At 38.2% G+C, this 23,328-nt stretch overlaps 1 protein-coding gene, 1 non-coding gene and 1 pseudogene across 8 annotated transcripts in view; 1 reads left to right on the top strand and 2 right to left on the bottom strand.

The window, feature by feature from the left end:
• Window positions 1-23,328, bottom strand: part of SPIN1 (spindlin 1) — a 77,842-nt gene that overhangs the window by 17,107 nt on the left and 37,407 nt on the right. For 6 of the 7 annotated variants that reach the window (XM_061163547.1, XM_061163545.1, XM_061163552.1 and 3 more), the window contains one exon: window positions 10,143-10,191. In XM_061163547.1, the coding sequence (XP_061019530.1) occupies window positions 10,143-10,191 (49 nt within the window). Of the gene's footprint in view, window positions 1-10,142; window positions 10,192-20,410; window positions 20,564-23,328 lie in introns of all 7 variants that reach the window. The other variant, XM_061163550.1, reaches the window with a different exon arrangement.
• Window positions 11,818-12,844, top strand: LOC133071411 (small ribosomal subunit protein uS3-like; annotated as a pseudogene).
• TRNAC-ACA (transfer RNA cysteine (anticodon ACA)) lies at window positions 14,603-14,674 on the bottom strand. Its single transcript has one exon. It is a non-coding gene; the product is annotated as a tRNA-Cys (tRNA).

The raw sequence follows: 23,328 nt of genomic DNA, 5'->3' as shown, positions 1-23,328 counted from the left end.
GAAAAGCCTTACTAACATACTATCAGTCAGTAACTTGTAATACTAATACTCAAAGCTAAAAATGAACTCAAGACCTCTTCATAATCCCTGAAAATGGGCCACTACATCCAACTGGCCCTCTGTAGGGATATATGGCTGTGAAGACTATATTTCTTCTTTAGAATACAGTATCTTTTCGAGCATTACATTTTTCTTCAAATAGACAATTACCTATCTTCTTTTGATCTTTAGGAAAAAGTCCTTGTGATTCATCCTGTGTACAAGATCAGGTTTTCTTCAAAGCAAAGGCAGAGGTTGGTCCCCAGAACTCACTGAAGAAAGAATTCAGTCATATGCACCATTTTATAATTCATAGACATTCTATTATTACTACCAAAATTATAAGCAAATATAGCATCTTCACCAGTGTGATGATTAATCTTAATGTGTCAAGTTGTCTGGGCCACAGTACTAAGACACCTAGTCAAACATTACTCTAAATGTTTTCTGTGAAGGTATTTTTCTACATGACAAGTAACATGTAAATCAGCAGATAGACTGCCATCCATAACATAGATGAGTCTCATCCAATCAGCTGAAGGTATTAGTATCAGCTCTTCCCTGGATCTCCAATCTCTCTGTGCACACACCATTGGTGCTGTTTCTTTGGAAAACACTGACTACAAACAGAAGAGTCTATCCTAGATTCAGAGGCATGAAATTTTCTACTACCATGATTCGCAAAAAAAAAAAACCAATATATACTTAGCAACTGATAGCAGAAAAGGGCAACCGGAAGACTCAGAGCAGTTCAGTCATTCATCCTTCCTCACTCACGAGTGGCATTCTTCTGTAACGTGCAGTTGCTTCTGAAGAGGGAGCTGCATGATGCTCTCTTTACTCACATTTCAGAACAAGCAGTTTTCATCCTGGTCACCTCCAGTGGAAGTACACGAGACTCTCTTCCCTCTTCGGAACAACACGAGGGACTCAAATCTAGCTAGCAAGCAGCACTATTCAGAGTGGTTGCTATATCCTTTAGTTCTGAAGAAACATGACCCTTCCTTTTTTGCATGGATTTTATTTTCTCACTTTCTTTAAGGGAATTTTAATCAGCTTTTGTTACATAATATGTGGTAATAATATGCCTGGATTACTCCCTGGTTAGTGGAACTTCCTGAAAGCCGTATGGCGCGGTCAAAAAAATACAAATAATCTTATTAAGCTTACAATTTTCTACTAAAGTACACAATTAAAACCCAAGCAAGACAAAAAATAACCAAAAAAAAAAAAAAAAATTAAACAGAAAAAAAAAAAGGAAGGAAAAAATTTTAAAAACAAACACCTTAGTAACCCTTTCCTGGCCATGTTCACCACACTACCAGAAATTTAGTCTTTTGTTCCAAACTATTATTAATCTTGCTCAGTTCAGTTCAGTGGCTCAGTCGTATCCGACTCTTTGTGACCCCATGAACCGCAGCATGCCAGGCCTCCCTTTCCATCACCAACTCCCGGAGTCCACCCAAACCCATGTCCATTGAGTCAGTGATGCCATCCAATCATCTCATCCTTTGTCGTCCCCTTCTCCTCCTGCCCTCAATCTTGCCCAGTATCAGGGTCTTTTCAAATGAGTCAGCCCTTCGCATCAGATGGCCAAAGTATTGGAGTTTCAGCTTCAACATGAGTCCTTCCAAAGAACACCCAGGACTGATCTCCTTTAGGATGGACTGGTTGGATCTCCTTGCAGTCCAAGGGATTCTCAAGACTCTTCTCCAACACCACAGTTCAAAAGCATCAATTCTTCAGTGCTCAGCTTTCTTTATAGTCCAAGTCTCACATACATACATGACTACTGGAAAAACCATAGCCTTGACTAGACGGACCTTTGTTGTCAAAGTGATGTCTCTGCTTTTCAATATGCTGTCTAGGTTGGTCATAACTTTCCTTCCAAGGAGTAAGAGTCTTTTAATTTCATGACTGCAATCACCATCTGCAGTGATTTTTGGAGTCAAAAAAAAAAAAAAACAAAGTCAGCCGCTGTTTCCCCATCTATTTGCCATGAGGTGATGGGACCGGATGCCATAATCTTCATTTTCTGAATGTTGAGCTTTAAGAGCCAACCTTTTCACTCTCCTCTTTCACTTTCATCAAGAGGCTCTTTAGTTCCTCTTCGCTTTCTGCCATAAGGGTGGTGTCATCTGCATATCTGAGGTTATTGATATTTCTCCTGGCAATCTTGATTACAGCTTGTGCATCTTCCAGCCCAGCGTTTCTCATAATGTACTCCACATATAAGTTAAATAAGCAGGTTGACAATATACAGCCTTGACATTCTCCTTTTCCTATTTGGAACCAGTCTGTTTTTCCCTGTCCAGTTCTAACTGTTGCTTCCCGACCTGCCTACAGGTTAATACTATCTTAAAAATAATTTTTTAAAAACATTCCCTTGTTTAGTAGTTAAAAAAAAAAAAAAATAGGATTTTTGTTGCTTTTTGCAACAAATTTTTGCAGCATTTATTTTTTTCTCATGTATATTTGGTCTCTATAGATATATTCTCTGGTAGTCAGACAGGGTTCACAAATGCAAACTACAAATTCTTGCAAGCCTCAAAATACCGCTATTTTGTTCTCATCCTTGACTTGCCTAGGTATGCAAGGCAGGCTCGAATGCCCTTTGCCCTCGGTACCTTTACTGCAAAACAGTTTTCATCGTCTTTTCTCTTCCAGAGTCACAGATACCAGATGCCAATCTGATCCTTGCTCCTTTGAGGGTATCCCATCTTCCTCTTCAAGCTGCTTTTAGAATTTTGTTTGTTACTAGATTCTGAAATGTCACAAGGATTCGTGACATGTTTCAAAGCATCCCTCACTAGGACTCGGTCAATTTCTTGAATTAGGTAAAATAGGCTTGAATTTCAGCCTATCTATTGAATATCTTACCTAAAATTTTTTATTTCTATGAACTGATCATTTCTTTATCTTAAGTGATTTCTCTTTGTAATGAGTGCAACACCTGATATGAGGATAATTTTCACTTTTCTGGATTCCTTATGAGCTTCTGGGTTCAGCCTTGTCTTTGTTGCATCTGCCGCCATCTGAGTGGCAGCCTTCTTCACACCTGCAGGAGAGCAAGGTTAACTCTCCTGTTCTATATAACTTTCTTTGGTGCTGTCAGAGTTCCTCACGTGCCTGATGATTCTTGGTGTCCATATTTTCAGATGCAAGCAAAGATATAAAGTGGTATCGTAGCTGAGATGTATTTCTTCAAGCCAAGTCAGGGTCTCTGATGTCTGAGTATGATATATAGGCCCTGATAAAGCAGCCAGGACCCAGGTAATTTCAGAGCAGCTGAGACTGTGTGGCAACGTCAAGCCAGGGGAGGTAAGGCGAACACCTACTGCCTAATGCAGCTGGTTTCTCACCTGTGATGACAAAAGTAACTGCAGCCAGCCTGTGCTGTCCCTGACCTGAAGAGCTGCTAGGGGTCTAGTTTTAACAGTCAACTTTTTGGAGGTCTTCTTTTTCAGCTCAAAGTTGTTGAGAGTTCCTTAGCTTAGCTTGGTTTTTATATTGATATAAATCTATTCCTGTCTGCTGTGTATCTTGCAGAGATTTCTCAGTGTTCTGATCTGTTGGTGGGATGATCTTTCTATATCAATAACAAAAACTGCAAACTTAATGCAAATTACAGTGAAGTACTATTTTCTATCTGCTTATAGAATAAATACAACCCTCCTAATGAACAAACAATCTGGCATTCATTGCCTCAGTGATTTCATGTCTAGGAATTGATCAAAAGAAAACAATGGACAAGCAGAAAACCACAGCAAACAGTATGCTCTGAGCAGTGTTTGTACCACGGGAAACTGGATATAAAGTTCAGTAGGTCTCACTGATTTAGTAAGTAATACTATATCCATATTATGAATAACTACATAGCTATTAAAATCACAGAAAAAATATAAAGACATTTTTAAAATATACACAATCATCCAAACTTTTAAAACATACATTAAATTATTAATAGGCATAATCTCTGGATGACAGTGGATCAAAAATAATTAAGTTGCATTTCTCTGCATTCACCTGTTATTTTCAAATTTTTCTATGACTTAAATACTTTACTTTTATAGGCAGATAAAATACAATTTGTAATTATGCTTAAATTAATGCAATGGATTCCTAATTCTGCAAGAAACTACATATAAAAATAGATTTATACATATTAGCATTATAAATTCCAAATTTTATTTCTGTTGTCTTTTTAGTCAAGAGTAATTCCACTTTTAGAATACCATTTCACTAATTCTAAATTAAGAATTAAAGGTCTAATATAGACACCATTTTTGCCAAATTTATTTAATGAACAATCTAATTTGATCAAAAAGGTAGAGGCAGGAAAGAATGAACAGACGGGACTTCCTGGAGGTCCAGGGGTCGGGACTCTGAGCTTCCACTGCAGGGGGCGAGTTTGAGGAACTAGGAGCTACACAGCAAAGTGCAGCCCCCAAAAAAAGAAAAAGAAAAAAGAAGGGAATGAATGGATGCCTCAATGAATACTAAAGACAAAAACAGTAATTAGAATAATACAACACTTTTAAAAACCGCAAGCTAAGCTTTCCAATGACTGCTCCTTGAATGTCCAAACTGTTCAAATACCCTTACAGCCAAAGTTTACGAGGATTGCTTTAAAATATTTTTAAATATGTTAAAATAGTAATTATTATTTAATGTTAAGAGTGAAGAAATATATACTACTTTATTTTTGTGTGTATTTGAAATTTTCCAAACTAGAGAAATTAAAAACTACAGAGTAAACAAATTTTTATGTTTTTTAAATTCTAATAACTAATTCAGATTCAAAAATCAGTAAGAAAGATTATAATAAAAATTAAAGCTTACTTACATGAGTTGAAATAGTATATATAAAAGTAAACAATAAGAACATGTCAGATAACTGGCAGAACATACAAAAAGATCAAAAAACACACTTAGATGGTCATACCTCTAAGTAGTTCAACCTAACAGCAGTATAGGGCTCTCATGATGGTCCCACTGTGGTTAAGAACCTGCCTTTTAATTCAGGGGACACTGGCTTGATCCCTGGTCCGGGAAGATCCCACATGCCAAGAAGCAATTATGTCCATGCATCACAACTACTGAGCCCCCCACTCTAGAGCCTGGAAGTTGTAACTACTGAGCCCGTGTGCTGCAACTACTGAACCCTTCGTGCTCTAGAGTCCATGATCTACAAGAGAAGCCACTGCAATGAGAAGCCTGTGTACCACAACTAGAGAGTAGCCCCCACTCTCTGCTAGAGAAAGTTCATTTTGCAGCAACAAAGATCCAGTGCAGCCAAAAATAAACAAAACAGAACAGAAAATAAACATTTTAAAAAAAGAACAGTACACGGAGTTCCCTGGTGGTCCAGTGGTTAGGACTTCAAACTTTCACAACTGAAGACCAAGTTTCAATCTCTGGTTGGAGAACTAAGATCCCACAAGCCAGTACAAAAAGGGATGTAAGATTAACAATTTAAGGCAACTAACTTTTTCTAATGTAAAATGAGTTTCTGGAATATGGTGATTTTGCTTTATATGTTCCCCTTGGATATGTTATTTTTAATACCCTTAGTGTCTTGCATTTTCTTGGGGAAAAAAGTCTAAAGTGTTCTTAACTATCACTTACCAGGTAGTCAATAAACAGCAACATTATAAACAAATACGAAAACATCTCTTTCAACTGAGGACATATGGAATTATAGAGCCAAGGGCAAATAAAAGGCTGTACTATGTCAGGATCCACACAATTCAAGGATAAAAGTAGAGAAACCAGAATTAAATATCTATAATCACTTTCCTTGTCATCTCCATAAGCTATTAACAGCTTTTCCTGTATTCAATGGGAGTAAATGGTGACCAAGTATACAGCATCCAGTCACCTTTCCTTGCTGTAATTGTGTATATTCATTTCCAAACAACTTGACTTTGTTATCTGATGTGCTTTAAAATATCAGTTCTGATGACTGTTTAGGTCAGTGCTTCTCAAACTTAGGCATGCATCAAATCACCTACAGCTTCTGAAAACAGTCACCCAAGCCCTGTTCCATAAACTCTGGGTTCCATTCTATTCTGCAGGTCTGAAGAAGAACCAAAGACTTCCTAACAAGCTTCCAAGTGCGCTGCTGACCTAGGTACCACACCTTTGGTAGTAGAACTGATCCAGAATAAACAGTTACTTCTATACATCCATGTTCCCAAAAAGGAAAACCAAGACTATAGAAAACATTTCTGTACTTTGCTCAATACTTTAAATAATGGTACTGAAAGTACCACTCCAATTATTCTGTCATCAAGAAAAGAATTCCTGAGAACAAACTAGTGGTTACCAGTAAGGAAAGGGAAGGTGGAGGGGCAAAACAGAAACAGGAAAGTATAAACTCCTGTGTATAAAACAAACAAGGATATACTGTACAATATAAGGAATCTAGCCAATATTTTATAATAACTGTAAATGGAGTATAATCTTTAAAAATTGTGAAACACTATCTTGTACACCTAGAACATTGTATAACTCAATTATATGTCGATTTAAGAAACAAAATCTGGGCTGATTCATATCAATGTATGACCAAAAAATAATAATAAAAAAAAAAATAAGAAAGAAAAAAAAGTAAAAAAAAAAAGAAACAAAATCTGTGCTGAAAGACCTTTCACCCTTTATCTAGACTCCCTTAATGACTTAAGTTGACTACCATTTCTCATCAGTAAATATCTTACTTTTATAGTCAATATTTAAAGGCGCTGTACTTCTTACACTTTCAACTATTATAATTCTCCTATAATAAACCAGTAATGACTGCCACATACTACATACTTTGGTGTATGAATTAACTGACCTCTTTCCTTATTTTTTTAGTGTTTTTAATATTGTGAGATAAAAGCAGCTTCCTTACTGTGTTCCAGCAGATTTCCAAAGAAATTAAGTCAAAATAACAGTCTTTTTGCAAGATGCACAGCAGCAAATAGAGAAAAAAAACAAACTGCTTCTCTAGTACTTGTTGCTTGTTAAGAGTTCTACAGCTGAAACTGGCATTCCCAGCTTAAACCGACAATAAAAAACAGGATGGAGAAAGTCAAGTTTTCTATCCAAATCACTCTGGTTTTTTCATTACTCTGTCTACACACTGCGCACACTGAGTGTATTCAGAGATGTCCACGGCAAGCATCCAAATGCCTCAAGGGTTTTCCAAAGCACTATTCACTTTCACTGGTGTGAATAACAGAGCTACTGGCAAATTGATTAAAAAGCATTCCACATTTGACCAATTTAAGATTGTCAATACCATGGTTCATCTAGACGCTTGCTCCAACTGTGATCTAGGTCTGTGTGCTTGTGACAGAAATATTCTTCATATATGAGACAACAAAACATACAGTTCAGGAAACAGGATGTGGTATCAACAGTTACTATAAGTTCCAGAATCATACTGTCCTGTTTCTGAATCCTAGCTATTTCTCAGATGTGATGACTGCAGACTCAAACTCTCTTCGCACAGAAGGGTTCAAGGTCCCTACTTGACAAGGGATGTCATGAATGAGAGGAGGGGAAGGAGCACAGTGACAGCCTTGGTCAGTGACTAGTACTGGTGTCTTAGATGAAGGAAAACATTCCCTGGAAATCCTCAATTCAGTGTGTTAAGAGCTTCTGATTCATTTTCCAAATGTACATTAGTGGAAAAGATACCAAAGCCCAGTCACACCTCCCTGAAATGTAAATCGATTGTCCAAATTAAGGAAGCCAGACCCACATTCGAAAACTAAAACAAAGAATCACTACAGCTACATGCACCTTATTTGTCCCCCAACTACACTTGCCTTCAAGATGTACCTTCAGTGAAGACGTAATTCCCAAACAACCTCCTGGGAAGCCAGAAAAGAAACGTCCACCAGCTTGTCCCCAAAAGACACCAAGTACCCTGGCTCACAAGAAATACAAAAGTTTGTTTCTATTTACTTCAAAAAATGAGAAAAAGGCTCACCTATGCAACATTTCTGGGCGCAGAAACACTGCTCCAAGCACTTTGGACCTGATTACCAGAATCCCCTCACACCCACGGAGAGAGGAGGTGCCATCTGCAGGACCTGGGCTCTGCCAGCCCTTGTCTCCTGGGTGTTCCTGTGACTCTCGCAAGCAAGCAGAGGCATCTGCACATGGAATCATTATTGCATAGTCCCCCTGTACCAACATGGAAAGCAGGAGGAGGCATGACCACTGGTCACTGGCTGCACACAGCGAGTCTGAGTGCCTTACTCTCTGGAGGGCCACAGTGGGGGCAGGCAAGGAGAGCAAGACTCCAAGTTCTGCTTTCCTGTATTTGTTTGCTATAAACACTTCATCCGTAATGAAAACCCGAAAACCTCACTATTCCAGTCCAACACCATGACTTAATACAAGTTAAGCTGAGCGTTAGGCATACGAGGGATTTGGTAAAGCCCACAGCTGGCCCAGTGGGGCTTCCCACTCCAAGGCCAGTCTCTCTACCACCCATCATCCCCACTTACCCATTCAAGGAACAACAGTTAACAGCTTTCATTTGTGATATGTGGAAACTTCTGTTTCAGTTTTTTTCCACCCCACCCATCCTCAAATTTGCACTGACATCAGAAAAAAATAGGAAAATGACTGATAACTTTTCAACTTCTCCTTTTTGCTACTCTTTAAGTGAGACAAGCACACCTCATATTAAAGCCCTAGATCACATTTCCTGCATCATGTAACAGATAGAATGAGAGATTCTTTAGCTGTACACATATAAACTTCAAAAATCAAATGCATAGGTATTTATTCCTTTTTAGGGGAAAAAAGATGAACAATGCTAGTTTTGCAAAGTTAATGTGTAATTTGCTTTCATCTCCCATTGTATGTAAGTTTTTTTTCAATACCTTCTATTTATGCCAAGAGATGGTTTACTACTTATGGTAAAGATAATGAGTGGAGGGAGATACATTACATAAATTATTAGATCACTAGATATGACAGAACTGTGAAGATGATGGGCAAATAAGTGAAATTTGAGAAACGTTTTATCAAACCTCAGAACTTGCTCTATCTTCATATTTTTATTTTCAAGTCATTTCTTAAACTGAGTATCAGATATATTTACATTACATTTCCAAGTTTTCCTTCAAATAGAGACATGTTTTGGTTTAACTACCAACAATTAATGAAAAGCACCTTTATTCATCCAGACCTTCTATAACAGCCCAGAGGACTCTCACACTCTTCGATTATTACAGAGTGGTGACCAAGAGGCACAAGATTTCAATATGAATAATTTGAAAATAATTGTATCATCAGTCTTGGGAGGTGCTAGGGTCAATGAGGGTCTCCCATATTTAACAATCTTATGATGAACACTCATACAATCGTAGTTGATTTATTAAGGAGGATTTCATGGTGCAGTAGCCATCACTAGCACTGGTGGATGTTCAGTACCACAGTACCAGTGGATATTGTTGTTTAAGATAGTAACTCAATTTTCTTTTTGGACATAACTATACACACACTAAAAAAAAAAAAAAAAACTGCAGGAAGGAAGTTGCTTTTACACTCTAGTACCTACAGAATTTAAGATTCATACCACATTTGTCACTTAAAATGATCTTTCAACATGAATATGCTTTCTGTACATTACAATGTCCTCATTCACTTGAAAATGTTACGAAGAGGTGCGTGTGCCTGGCAGAGTGCTAGCCAGCTCTCGAGGGACAGGGACGCAGCTCAATGTGCGGCGAGGCTCCATGTGAGGCTGGCTGCTCTGAGGGTTCAAGAGCGGGCCTCACAGAGATAACCTCACGGCCCACGGAACCAAAGGCCACAACGCGCTCTCTGAAAAGGCAGGCTTCTGTAAAACACATAACCAGTGCAAGTTCAATGCATGAAGCAGGGCACTCAAAGCCAGTGCTCTGGGACAACCCAGAGGATGGGGTGGGAAGGGACGAGGGAGTGGGCTTCAGGATGGGGGACACATGTGCACCCGTGGCCAATTCATGTCAGTGTATGGCAAAAACTATCATAATGTTGTAAAGTAATTATCCTCCAATTAAAATTAATTAATTAGAAAATAAATAAATAAAAAGGCAAGTTTCAGAACCGCTTACTTGTGGGATGTCCTTTTCTTCATCATGCTTGCAGATACACCAGCATGGCCTAAAAGAGAAGTGAGTATATGTCAATGAAAACTGGATTAAAAAATAGTTCAAACTCAGGAAAAAGTTAACTTACGAAAAACTGCCATATAAAGTATGAAATTAAAATAAACCACAAGGGAATTCCCTGGCGGCCCCGTGGTCAGGACTCTGCACTGCTCTGTGCTTTCACTGCCAAAGGTCCAGGTTCCATTCCTGGTTAGGGGACTCTGCAGAATCCCATGAGCCACAAGACACGGCCAAAAAACAAAAAAAACCCAAAACGGCAAAATGTAAGAGAACCATTTGCTTACTTATCTTTTAAACGGAAGATATAAGGGGTTCTGGGAAGATAAAATGACAGGAAGACCAGCTTATCAGCCTAAATTGGCCATGAAACACAAAAAAAGCAAAATCACATGGATAAAAACTACAGCCAAAAAAAGTGACAATCCTAGTCATAAAGTACTAAAAGGTATAGAACTCGTCTTCCTGCCACAAACAACTAGAAAATGGAACAAGAAATGTGAAACAGCTGGATCCAGACAACAGGCAGCACAGGACTACGGAACCAGGGAGCAGAAAACCCACACAAGGACCCCTACACCAACCAAGTGCACCCCAAGAACCACCTAAGGACAGTGGTGCACGAAGAGTAACCAAGAACACGGAGGTTGAGCCACACGGACAGCCAGACGGAAGCTAAGGAAGCGGGGGGCTGGGAGTCGTGGGTCAGAGTGCCGGCAAGGGGAGAGGTCTCACGGGGCTCCAAACATCTGGAAAAGGCATGGTGGTCTTCAGTCTGTGGCGAGATACTAACTTGCAAACGCATGAGAGCTGTTCAGACTCCATCTCGCCACCTCTCTGAACACACAGGACAATCAGGAGAAACCATAAAGATAATCCCTTGGCAGGAGGATGAAGCAGCCCTAAGAAAAAAAGCTGCTACAGACACATCCCAGAATGTGCTTGCCAAAACAAAACTCCAATATTCAGTAAAGGACACCAGTAAAACCCAATGCTCCACAATTGGGTTGGATACTTCAGACGTCCAACATCCCAACTACATGTACTAGGTCTGTGGGAAAGCAGCAGACTGTAACCCCATAAGCAAACAGGTTATAACCAAAACAATGTAATTAGTAAGCAACGATGCTAAAAGAACGATTAACAACTATGCTCAAACAGTTAAAGGAAGACATAAATGCTTAAAACAGATGAATGGGGGAAGGAGAAGAAAGAAATGAAACTGATGAAAAATACATGATCCAAAATGAAGAAGAAAAAAAAATCCACTGGATGTGGTTAGTAGCAGATCAGACCCCACAAATAAAAAAAGCAGTGAATGTGAGACACTGTAACACAACATATCCAAAATTGAACACAAACAGCCTCAGTAACTTCTAGGACAAGATCAACTGGCCCAGCATAAATGAAATGGACTCCACAAAAGAGGACAGAGGGGTGAAGAAAAAGTCTGACAAAAATAATGGCAGAAAGTTTTTCAGATGTGCTTAAGTACATAAACACAGATCCAACAAGGTCAATGAAGTCAAAGTAAGATAAAAACAAAGGGAAAAACAATAAGGCACATCCTAACCAATTTCTGAAAACCAGTGACACAGAAAATACTTTTAAACAGCCAAACAATAAAAGACATCTTAAATTTAGGGAAACAAAATAGTGGCTCCAGATTTGTTGTCAGAAACAATGTTGGCCAGAAAAAACAGTGCAATAAATCTTTAAGGTGCTGCTCAGATAAAGAAAACAATCTACTTGTGAGTACTATATACAGCAAAAATCTTTCCAACCCCAACAATATTATTTCACTAAATATAGTTTAAATACATCAATTAAGAGACCATAGAAAGAAGAAACAATTATTAAAATCAAAGGTATCAGGCATCAAAAAGGATATTCCAAAATGATAACAGGGTCAATTAAGAAGCCGCAACACTCTTTCCTTTCCAGGGTGTGGGAGGCAAGATGGCAGTGCAGATTTCCAAGAAGAGAAAGTTTGTCTTTGAAGAAGATGGCATCTTCAAAGCTGAACTGAAGAAGTTTCTCACTCAGGAGATGGCTGAAGATGGGTACTCTGGAGTTGAGACCCGAGTTACACCGACCAGGAGAGAAATCATTATCATGGTCACAAGGACAGAGAACGCTCTTGGTGAGGAGGGCTAGCAGATCTGGGAATTGACTGTTGTGGTTCAGAAGAGATGTGGCTTCCCTGAGGACAGTGTAGGGCTGTATGCTGAAAAGGCAGCCACAGGAAGTCTGTGTGCCATTGTCCAGGCAGAGTCTCTGCATTACAGACTCCTAGGAGGCCTTGCTGCGCGAAGGGCCTACTATGGTGTGCTGAGGTTCATCATGGGGCCAAAGGCTGTGAGGTCATGGTGTCTGGAAAACTCCAAGGATAGAGGGCTAAATCCATGTTTGTGGATGGCCTCATGATCCACAGCGGGGACCCTGTTAACTACTATGCTGACACCTCCACACGCCACGCGCTGCACGGACAGGGTGTGCTGGGCATCAAGGTAAAGATCATGCTGCCTTGGGACCCAACCGGTAAGACTGGCCCTAAGAAGCCTTTGCTTGATCATGGGAACACTGTGGAACCCAGAGATGAAAATGCTACCTACTGACCCCATGAACTGAGAAGTGGGAAGCCAGAGCTGCCTGCCACGCCCTAGCCGGTAACCAAGGCAAGACAGATTTCCTTGGCCCTGGGTCTGGAGCCTGGATGTTGCTCTATAAAGATCTTTAATAAAATATTTTTAAAAGACAAAAAAAAAAAAAAAAAAAGAAGCCACAACAGGGCTGGTGGTCCTGTGATTAGGGCTTCCAGTTCTCATTACTGAGGGCCTGAGTTCAGTATCTGGTCAGGGAACTAAGATCCCACAGTCATGTAGCACAGTAAAAAATAAACAAACTAAACAAAAAAAGGAAGCTATAACAATCTTAAAAGTATATAAACCTAATTACAGTATACGGAAATATATAAAGCAAAAACTGATATAAGAAAAATTGACATACTCATATTTAAAAATATAAACATTTCTCAGTAATTGATATAACAAGTGGGTAAGAATGTAAGAAAAGGATATAGAAGACCTAAACATCACAAACAGCCAACTAGGCTTAGATGACATTTACAGAATGTCAATCCAGTAATGCCAAAATAAACCTTTTTTCCAAGTTCACATGGGACATTAACCCAGATACACCATATGCTACTCAGAATACAAACTCCCAATGCACTTAACGTGAAACCATACAAAGGATGTCCTCTGACTACATCAGAATTAGAAATAAATATCTGTAAATACTCCAATATCTGAAAATTAAACAATCTTTTAAAACTTCATGTTTCGAACACAAAGTCACAATGAAAATTCAAATATTTTGAATAAGAAAACAACTTATCAATATCTACAGAGTGCTTCAAAAGCAGTGTATACCATATTGATCAAAATTCACACTAAGTAACATAATCCACCTGGGTGGAAGAAGGCTTCTGGGTTATCTGCAAAGTTCTCCTTGGCATTACATCAAGACATGCAGTTTTTAAACATAAATTTCTGCAATTACATAACAATTCTAAAAAGATAAATGAAAAAGGATACATATGGTCAGTTGGTCTGTGCAAGACTGTCTATTCTACTTCACAGATAAAAACTGCCAAACATGATCCCAAATGCTAAGCGAGCCATTCCCCCTTAATTTCACCTGGCATGTTTACATACACTGAATGAAGTGGGCAGCTCATACATGAAGACACAGACTGAAAAGAGATCAAATCTGCCCAAAGCATCTCTACAAGAGCCCTCTCAGCAGTATGAGGTGCAGCTGTAAACGCCTATGGATGGTCGTCCACTTGATCCTGTCAACCCACACGAAATTTCATAACCCCACTTTATGCCCACTTCACTTTTGGTCTCAAAGTTCCTCCTTAGTACAGAGGATATTAATCAATATCTCCATCCTCAAAGAGGCTGTAGTGAAAAAAGCAGATAATAAACAAGAACAAATGAGTAATATAAGCAGAAAAATGGAATGTCTAAGAAAAAAACAAAAGGACATGGCAGATGGGCTCCCCTGATGGTTCTGTGGTAAAGAATCCGCTGCCAATGCAGGAAATGTGGGTTTGATCCCTGGTCGGGGAAGATCCTACATACCGCAGAACAACTAAGCCCCTATGATAGCACTACTATTGAGCCTGTATTCTAGATAGACCCCAGGAAGAGCAACTACTGAGCCCGCTGGCCTACAGCCAGCGCTCCACAACAAGAGAAGCCACTGCAATGAAAAGCCTGCACAGCAAAGAAGACCCTTTGCAACCCCTTGGACAGTAGCCTACCAGACTCCTCTGTCCATGGGATTTTCCAGGCAAGAATACTGGAGTGGGTTGCCATTTCCTTCTCCAGAGGATCCTCCCAACCCAGGGATCGAACCTGGGTCTCCCGCATTGTAGGCAGACGCTTTACCGTCTGAGCCACCAGGGAAGTCCTAAAGAAGATCCAGCATAACCAAAATAATATTTTTTAAAAATCAAAGAGATTTTTAGAAAAGACACAGCAGAAATCAAAAACACCAAAACAGAAATGAAGAATACACTTTGATAGACTCATTAGTAGACTGAGTACACTCAGCTAAGGAAACAACTTCTGAGCTTGAAGATATGTCAACAGAAACTTTCAATACTGAAAAGAGAAAAAGAAGATAAAAATGCAGGGGAAAAACAGAATATCCAAGAACTGTTAAACAACAACATAAGTATAATATGTGCATAATGAGAATATCAGAAAGACAAGAAAGAAACAGGAAAAAAATACATAAAGTAGTAACAATTTGCCCCAAATTAATGTCAGATACCAAAGCACAGACAAGGAAGTGCAGAGAACACCAACCAGGAAAAGTGCCAAGGAAACAAAAACAAAACCTAAATAGGCTTTTCATATTCAAATGTGAGGGGAAAAAAATCAAAGGTAAAGAAAAAAACCTCTTAAGAAGCCAGAATAAAGGAAAAAAGCAAAATTAAGAATCAGATCCTACTTCTCCTCAGAAAGCATGGAAGCAAAGAGAGACTGGAGTGAAATATTTATAGTGAAAATTAAGAAAAAAACTAAAATTTTGTATTCTGCAAAAGTATCCATCAAAAGTGAGAGAAACAGACTTGCTCAAACACAGATGAGGGAATCTGTTGCCAGCAGATCTGCCCTCCAAAAAATGTTAGAAGAAATTATTCAAAGAGAAGAAAAACAAGATAGCTCTGAAACTCAGATCTACATAAAAAAAGAACATTAGAATACGTGAAAGTAATATAAAAACTTTTATTTTTCTGATTTTTAATTGAACTGATAACATTTTGTTTATAGTAATATTAGCAACAATGTACTAGATGATTATGGAGCTTATATGTAAGTGAAAGACAATAACACAAAGGACTGGAGTGGAAGAATTAGAATACTTTGCTGCTAAAAGATATTCTCACTACCAGGGAAGCTCTATCACATTATTTGACAGTGTACCAGAATTAGTTGTATATTGCAAACTCTAGAGCTAAAAAAGTCTTTTTAAAATAAAGTATAATTGACAAGGTAAGAGAGTACAGGGAATCAAGCACAATGCTCAATTAAAACCATAAAAGGGGACTTGCCTTGTAGTCCAGTGGTTAAGAATCTGCCTTACCAACAGAGGGGACATGGGTTCTATCCCTTGTCTGGGAAGATCACATGTACCATAGGGCAACTAAGCCTGTGAGCCACAACTACTGAGCCAACCTACCAAAACCACTGAAGCCTGCTTGCTCCAGAGCCCAAGTGCCACAACTACTGAAGCCCGCAGCAACTACTGAAGCCGTGAGAGCCTGTGCTCTGCAACAAGAGAAGTCACCACGATGAGAAGCCTGAGGACTGCAACTAGAAAGTAGTACCCACTCACAGAAACTAGAAGGATGGCTGTGCGCAGTAATGACAACACAGTGCAGCCATAAGTAAATAAGCAAGAAAAAAACCTTAAAAGGCAGAAAAAAGAGTAGAAGACACAAATATGAACAAAGGACAAGGGCAATGAATAGAAAATAGCAATAATTACGGCAGATACTAATCCAATAATCTGTTTAAATGCCAATGGTCTACGTAGGCACTCCAATAAAGAGATTGTCATACTGAATGAAAAAGCAATACCATACTGTAGATTTTCTATAAGAAATTCACTTTAAAAACAAAGATATATTCAGAGTGAAAGTAAATAGATGGAGAAAGAGGTACCAAGGTAATGAAGATCAAAAGAAAGCCCGTAAAGGGGTATTTGGGCTTCCCAGTAAAAGTAAAAGTCACTCAGTCATATCCGACTCTTTGTGATCCCATGGACTATACAGAGTCCACGGAATTCTCCAGCCCAGGATACTGTAGTGGGTAGCCTTTCCCTTCTCCAGGGAATCTTCCCAACCCAGGGATTGAACCCAGGTTTCCTGCATTGCAGGTGGATTCTTTACCAGCTGAGCTGCCAATCTCAGAGATTTAAGAGCAAAGAAATTCACTGGAGATACAGAAAAGCATTACATAATGATTATGGTCTCAATTCTCCAAGAAGACATAACAATCCTTAATGTGTATGTACCTAACAAAAGAGCATCAAACTAGTTGAAGCAAAGACAGATAGGAACTACAAGGAGAAACACATGGATTCACTATCACAGTTAAAAACACTTCACTATTATCAGAAATGGACAGCTTCAGCCTTAAGAAAATTGGAAAAAGACATAGCTGAACCCAGTACTACCATTAATCACATGGATAAAACTGACATATATATAGCACTTTACCCAACAACAGAAGAATATACCTTCTTCTCAAGATCCCTTGGAGTATTCATCAAGAGGGCCTATATTGTGAACCATCAAACACACTTTAACAGATTTAAAAGATGATAAAAGAAATATCCTCAGATCACCATGACATCTACACTCAGAAAGACAGATGGAAAATCCCCAAATACTCGGAGATTAAATAACACACTTCTAAATACATGGTTTGAAGATGAAATTTTAACATAAAAATATTTTCAACTAAATGAAAATGAAAGTAAAATTTACTAAAATCTGTATCATCAGATAAAGCAGTGCTTAAAGGGGTATTTGGGCTTCCCAGGTGGCTCAGATGGTAAAATATCTGGCTGCAATGCAGAAGATGATCCCTGGGTTGGGATGATCCCCTGGAAAAGGGAATGGCAATCCACTACAGTATTCTTGCCTGGAGAATTCCATAGACAGAGGAGCCTGGCGGGTTACAGTTCATGAGGTTGCAAAGAGTTGGACATGACTGAGCGACTGATATTAACTAAAGGAAAATTTATAGGACTAAATGCATATATCAGAAAAGAGGAAAGATTTAAAACCAAAAATCTACGCTTCCAATTTAGGAAACCAGAAAAAGAAGAGCAAATTAAATGCAAAGTAAGCAGATATTATAAAACTTAGAAATCAACAAAATTTAAATTCGCAAGTCAACAGAGAAAAATCAACAAAATCAAAACCTGGTTCTTCAAAAAGATCCAAACTGATAAATCTCTAGCTGTGCTAGCTAAGAATAAAAAATACAAATCACTAGTATGAAAGAAGACATCACTACATACAAAATATATACATGAGGTAAACTACAAAACTGTGATCAAAGAAATTAAAGAACCATTTAAATGGATAAATATTCCATGTTCATGGACAGGAAGACTCAATATCATCAAGATGTCAGCTCTTCCCCACTTGATCCATAGATTTTAAACACAATCGCAATCAAATTCCTAGCATGTTACTTTGAGGATATCAACAAACTGATTCTAGAGTTTATATGGAGAGGCAAAAAGACACAAATAGGCAACAGGATATTGAAGTTGAAAAACAAAACGAGGACATTACCGGACTTCATGACCCGTTATATAGCTACATAAATCATGACAGTGTGAAAGAATGAACAAATAGATCCCCCCCAAAAAAACAGAATAGAGAGCCCGTAAGAGATCCTCAATAAATACAGTCAACTGTCCTTTGACAAATGAACAAAGGTAATACAAATGAAGACAGTGTTTTCAACAAATGGTGCTGGAACAATTGGACTTCTACATGCAGAAGTGAATCTAGACACAGACCTTATATCCATCACAAAAATGAACTCGTAACAGACCATATACCTAAATGTAAAATTAAAAACTAAATTAAAAAATTAAAAATAAAATATAAAATCCCTAAAAGGTAGTAATAGGAGAAAATCTAGATAACCTTGGTTATGTTGAACACATTTTAGATACTGAGTCTACCAAAGAGTTCATTCAGTTTTCCTGTAAGATGGCTGTAGTAGTGCTGAGCTGTCTTTAACTTCATTTGAAACAATTCTGGTAGACTGTATTGTGACAGTTGTCATCTCAGTGTGCATTTAAGAAAAAAAAAACAAGCTTATCAAAATTGGTGAAATTTTGTGTAGCCATTTCCAGTCATTTTAATACTGAAGACAGAAGAAAACTTTATTATTTCAAGAAAACACAACTGATTTGTGCAGTGTATGGAGGAGGTTGCTATGACTTATCAGGTAGACCAGTTGAAGTTGACAGACATTAAACCCAGACATTAACTGAGAAAGATCAATGTTATACCATGTGGGAGACAGCCAACATACTCAAAACATCCAAATCAAGTGCTGAAAATCATTTGCACTAGCTTGGTTATTTTAATCACTTTGGTATTTGGGTTTCACATAAGTTAAGTGGGAAAAACCTTCTTTCATTAAAAAAAAAAATGTATTTTTGGCTGTGGCGGGTCTTTGCTGTTGCACGTCGGCTTTCTCTAGTTGCAAAAAATGGAGGCTACTCTCTAGTTGAGTGTAAGGGCTTCTCGTGGCGGCTTCTCTTAATGCAGAGCACAGGCTCTAGGTGGGTGGGCTTCAGCAGTCGCAGCACAACGGGCTTAGGTGTCCTACAACGTGTGGGATCTTTCCAAACCAGGGACCACACCCGTGTTCACTGCTACGGCAGGTGGATTCCTGATCACTGGACCACCAGGGAAGCCACATGAAGAAATGGTATTTCTGCAAGCAAGTCTACTTAAACGTAATGAAAACATTCCGTTTTTAAAACAAACTGTGACAGGCGATGAAAAATAGACACTGAATAATAACTGGAAGAGACTGTGGGGCAAGCAAAAGGAACCACCACACCAAAGGCTGGTCTTCATCCAAAGATTATATAGTATATATGATGGGATTTGGAAGGGAGTCCTCTATTATGAGCTCCTTCTGGAAAATCAAACAATTCCAACAAGTACTGCTCCCAATTAGACCACTTGACAAAAAGTATCCAGAATCAGTCAACAGAAAACACATAATCTTTCATCACGATAACATGTTTCTTTGATGATCAGGCAAAAACTGTAACAGCTTGGCTGGGAACTTCTGATTCATCTACTGTTTCACCAGACACTGCACCTTCAAAATTCCATTATTTCAGTCTTTACAAAATTCTCTTAATGGAAACAATTTCAAATCCCTGGAAGACCGTAAAAAGCACCTGGAACAGTTCTTTGCTCAAGAAGATACAAAGTTTTGGAAAGAAGGAATTACAAAGTTGCCTAAAAAAGTCGCAGAAGGTAGTGGAACAAAAAACAATGAATATGTCATCCAATGAAGTTCTTGGCAAAAATGAAAAAAGTGTCTTTTATTTTTACTTTAAAACCAAAGGAACATTTTGACCAACCCAATACAATGCCAAAGGCACAATCCATGGAAAAAATAACTGATAAGTCGGACTTAATTAAAATTTAAAACTTCTGCTCTATGAAAGACAATGTCAAGATGCTAAGAAAACATTTGTGAAAGACATATCTGATAAAGTACTGTTATCTATAATACACACAGAACTTTTAAAATTCAGCAACAAGAAAACAAACTGATTTTAACAACCTTTAAAAAATGAACCAAAAACCTTAATATACACCTCATCAAAGAAGACAGAGATGGCAAATAAACATATGAAAAGATGCTTTATACCATAGGTTATATGAGAAATACAGGCTCAAAACAATGAGACACCACTAATATACCTATTAGAATGGTGAAACTGACAACACCAAATGCTGGAGAGGATGTGAAGCAACTGGAATTCTCATTTAAAGCTGATAGAAATGCAAATTTGGCAGTTTCTAACAAAACTCTTTACCATATGATCCAGAAATTATGCTCCCTGACACTTACCCAAAGGAGGTGAAAATTTATATCCATATAAAAGCCTACACATGGATGTTCACAGGAGTTTTATTCATAACTGCCAAAACTTGGAAGCAATCAACAAGACATCCTTCAGTAGGTGAATGGATAAACACTTGGTACTATATCCAGACAACAGTACTGAAAGAAAAAAGAGCCATCAAGCCATGAAAAGACATGGAAGAAACTTAAATCCGTAATACTAACCTGATAAGTTTACATATTTTATGACTCCAACTATTGTGATATTCTGGAAAAGTAAAAAACTATGGAGACAATGAAATGTCAGACAATAAAAGGTTAAAGGGGAGGCAAGGATGAATAGCTGCAGCAAAGAGGAATTTTAGGGCCGTGAAGCCACTCTTTATGATACTCTAAGGGTGGATTTGTGCCATTACTTATTTGTCAAGACCCACAGAGCATACATCACCAAGTGAACACTGATTTACAGTGAATTAAACACTTAGGATGACAATGTGCTGTTGTAACAAATGCATTTATTTAACAGAAGTACAATTGGGTGTGGGACGCTGTTGCCGGGAAACACTGAAGAGACACGGGATGCCATGAGGAACCACTGTACCTGCGGCTCAGTTTTGCTGACTTGAAACTGCTACAAAAATAGTCTATTCTTTAAAATTCTTTATAAAAAATAAAGAGGCACTAGACTTATTCTTTGACCATCAACACTGGGCTAGATTAACAAGAGGTAAGGTATGCCTTCAAAACTGAGGTAAAATTACTTCAAAGCCTGAATTCTGTCATCAGATAAACTACCAACTGGCATTTACATTCACGTATGGGCTCAAAAATTTACAGCTTAAACAAATCTCTCAAAATTATTGGAACATAGTCCAGAAATTGAGAGAAAAGCACTGCAGACACACAGGGCTCAAGAAACCACGTCCGAAGTCCAGCACCACTCCTGAGAAGTTGGCTAAGAGGCCTACACAGATGGGAGCGAGACAAGGGGCTCAGAAAGGTTTTCCCTAAGAGGCTGAAGCCACACAACGGCGTGTAAGATAAATTAGTCATAATGCAGACAAAAGTTACTATCCCTGACATTAAAGACTTTCAGAAAGCAGAGAAGAAAAAATGGGTGAGACAAGAACAGAAAAAGGCCAAAGAGGCCTTTAAAACTACAGTGATACCATTCCTTGACCATTAGATGGAAAAAAATCTACACTGCTGATGACATCCATCACTGGTAAGACTGTGTAAGAAGCACTGGCAAATTACTTGCTGGTGGGAATGCAAAGTGGTACAAAGCCCATACAGGGGAAGGTGATGGTATCTTGCAGAATTACATATACATTTAAGATCTGACTCAGTGCTACCTCAAGAGATCTATCCCAATGACAGCAGTAAGACAAATGGGCAAGGCTATTCATTGCAGTTATTATTTCCAATAGCAGGAGAGTAGAAACAACACAAATGTGCAAATAAATGATTACTCTACAAACTAACTTCGTACTTCTACACAATGGAATACTATTCAATTGTAAAGAATCATGAGCCATTTCTCTATATATTGCTAAGAAGAAGTCACCACTACATACTGTTCAGTGGAAAAGGCAAGTAACAGAAGAATAGGTAGGTATGTATATATTAACTGGGCACCAAGATTAGTTTGTTATCAACAGTGGCTTCACATCACCCATCTGAGGATCACAGATTTTCCAGCGGAAAACAGAACAAGACCCTTCACTAGGTAGCCTCAGCTACATCTATTTGTTGATTGAAGTGAGGAAAAACTAGCGTAATTTACAAAATAAACTGTTCTATGATTCACCTAACAGTACAGTCACTTGAACTGTCCTAAACAATGACAGGCAAGAAAAACTATATACACTCAAACTGTTTTAACAAGCTCATCCAGACACAAGTTCCAAAATAATCAGCATTTTTTAAAAATTTACTTTTAATTTATTATTTATTTTTGGCCGCGCAGGCTTTCTCTAGCTGCAGTGCATAGACTTCTCACTGCAGCGGCTTTTCTTGTTGTGAAGCACAGGCCCAACAGTGGTGGAGCACGGGTTTGATCGCCCCTTAGCATGTGGGATCTCCCCATGTCTCCTGCATTGGCAGGCGGGAGTCTTTGTCACTGAGCCACCAAGGAAGCCCTTTTTATATGCATTTTTGAAAACTGTTATTAGAGACAATTTCAGTAAATCTGAGAACTGAAAAGTAAAGAATATGAATGAATCACTATACATTACACCTGTAGCTTTCTAACAACCAACTCATCGACTGCCTATTCATGAAACTTTTAAAGATGTACACGCTTTAGCTAGGCAAGAGCATACACTAAGAAACAAACGCACAGCAACCAAGGAGAATCTAACATATAAAAGAGGAAAAAGAAACTCCAAGGATGACAATGTTGTACCAGATCAAGAGAATAATCAACAGAATAGAAAATGACAGAAGGTGCTAGAAAAAACTTTTTTAAGAAAAACAAGGACAGATGGATTATCTATTACATTCGGCAGGCAGGAAATGATATTGAGAGTTTCACAAAGCTGCTAGAGGTTCTAGGATACTTCAACTTGCAAAGAAACTTAAACAAATAGAAAAAAAAATAAAGCAATCACAGAACTCCAAGAAAAACATAATGTACCAAAAAAACGTAACCATACTGCATTAGTTGGCTCAAATGTTCAATATTATGTAGTAATCATGACAGAAACAATAAATACATTTTTAGCCAAAGCTTTTTTAGAAGTTTAAAGAAGTAGTAAAACTGTCACTTTTAATGCTATGCATAGAAAATCCTAAAAGATGCTATCAGAAAACTCCTAAAGCTCATCAATCGAATCTGATAAAGTTGCTGGATACAAAATTAATATACAGAAATCATTTGTATTTCTGTATACTAACAATGAAGTATCAGAAAGAGAGATTAA

This window comes from Dama dama, chromosome 16 (assembly GCF_033118175.1).
Source record: "Dama dama isolate Ldn47 chromosome 16, ASM3311817v1, whole genome shotgun sequence".
In the NCBI taxonomy this organism is placed as follows: domain Eukaryota; kingdom Metazoa; phylum Chordata; class Mammalia; order Artiodactyla; family Cervidae; genus Dama; species Dama dama.
This window is presented reverse-complemented; position numbering and strand designations above follow the sequence as displayed.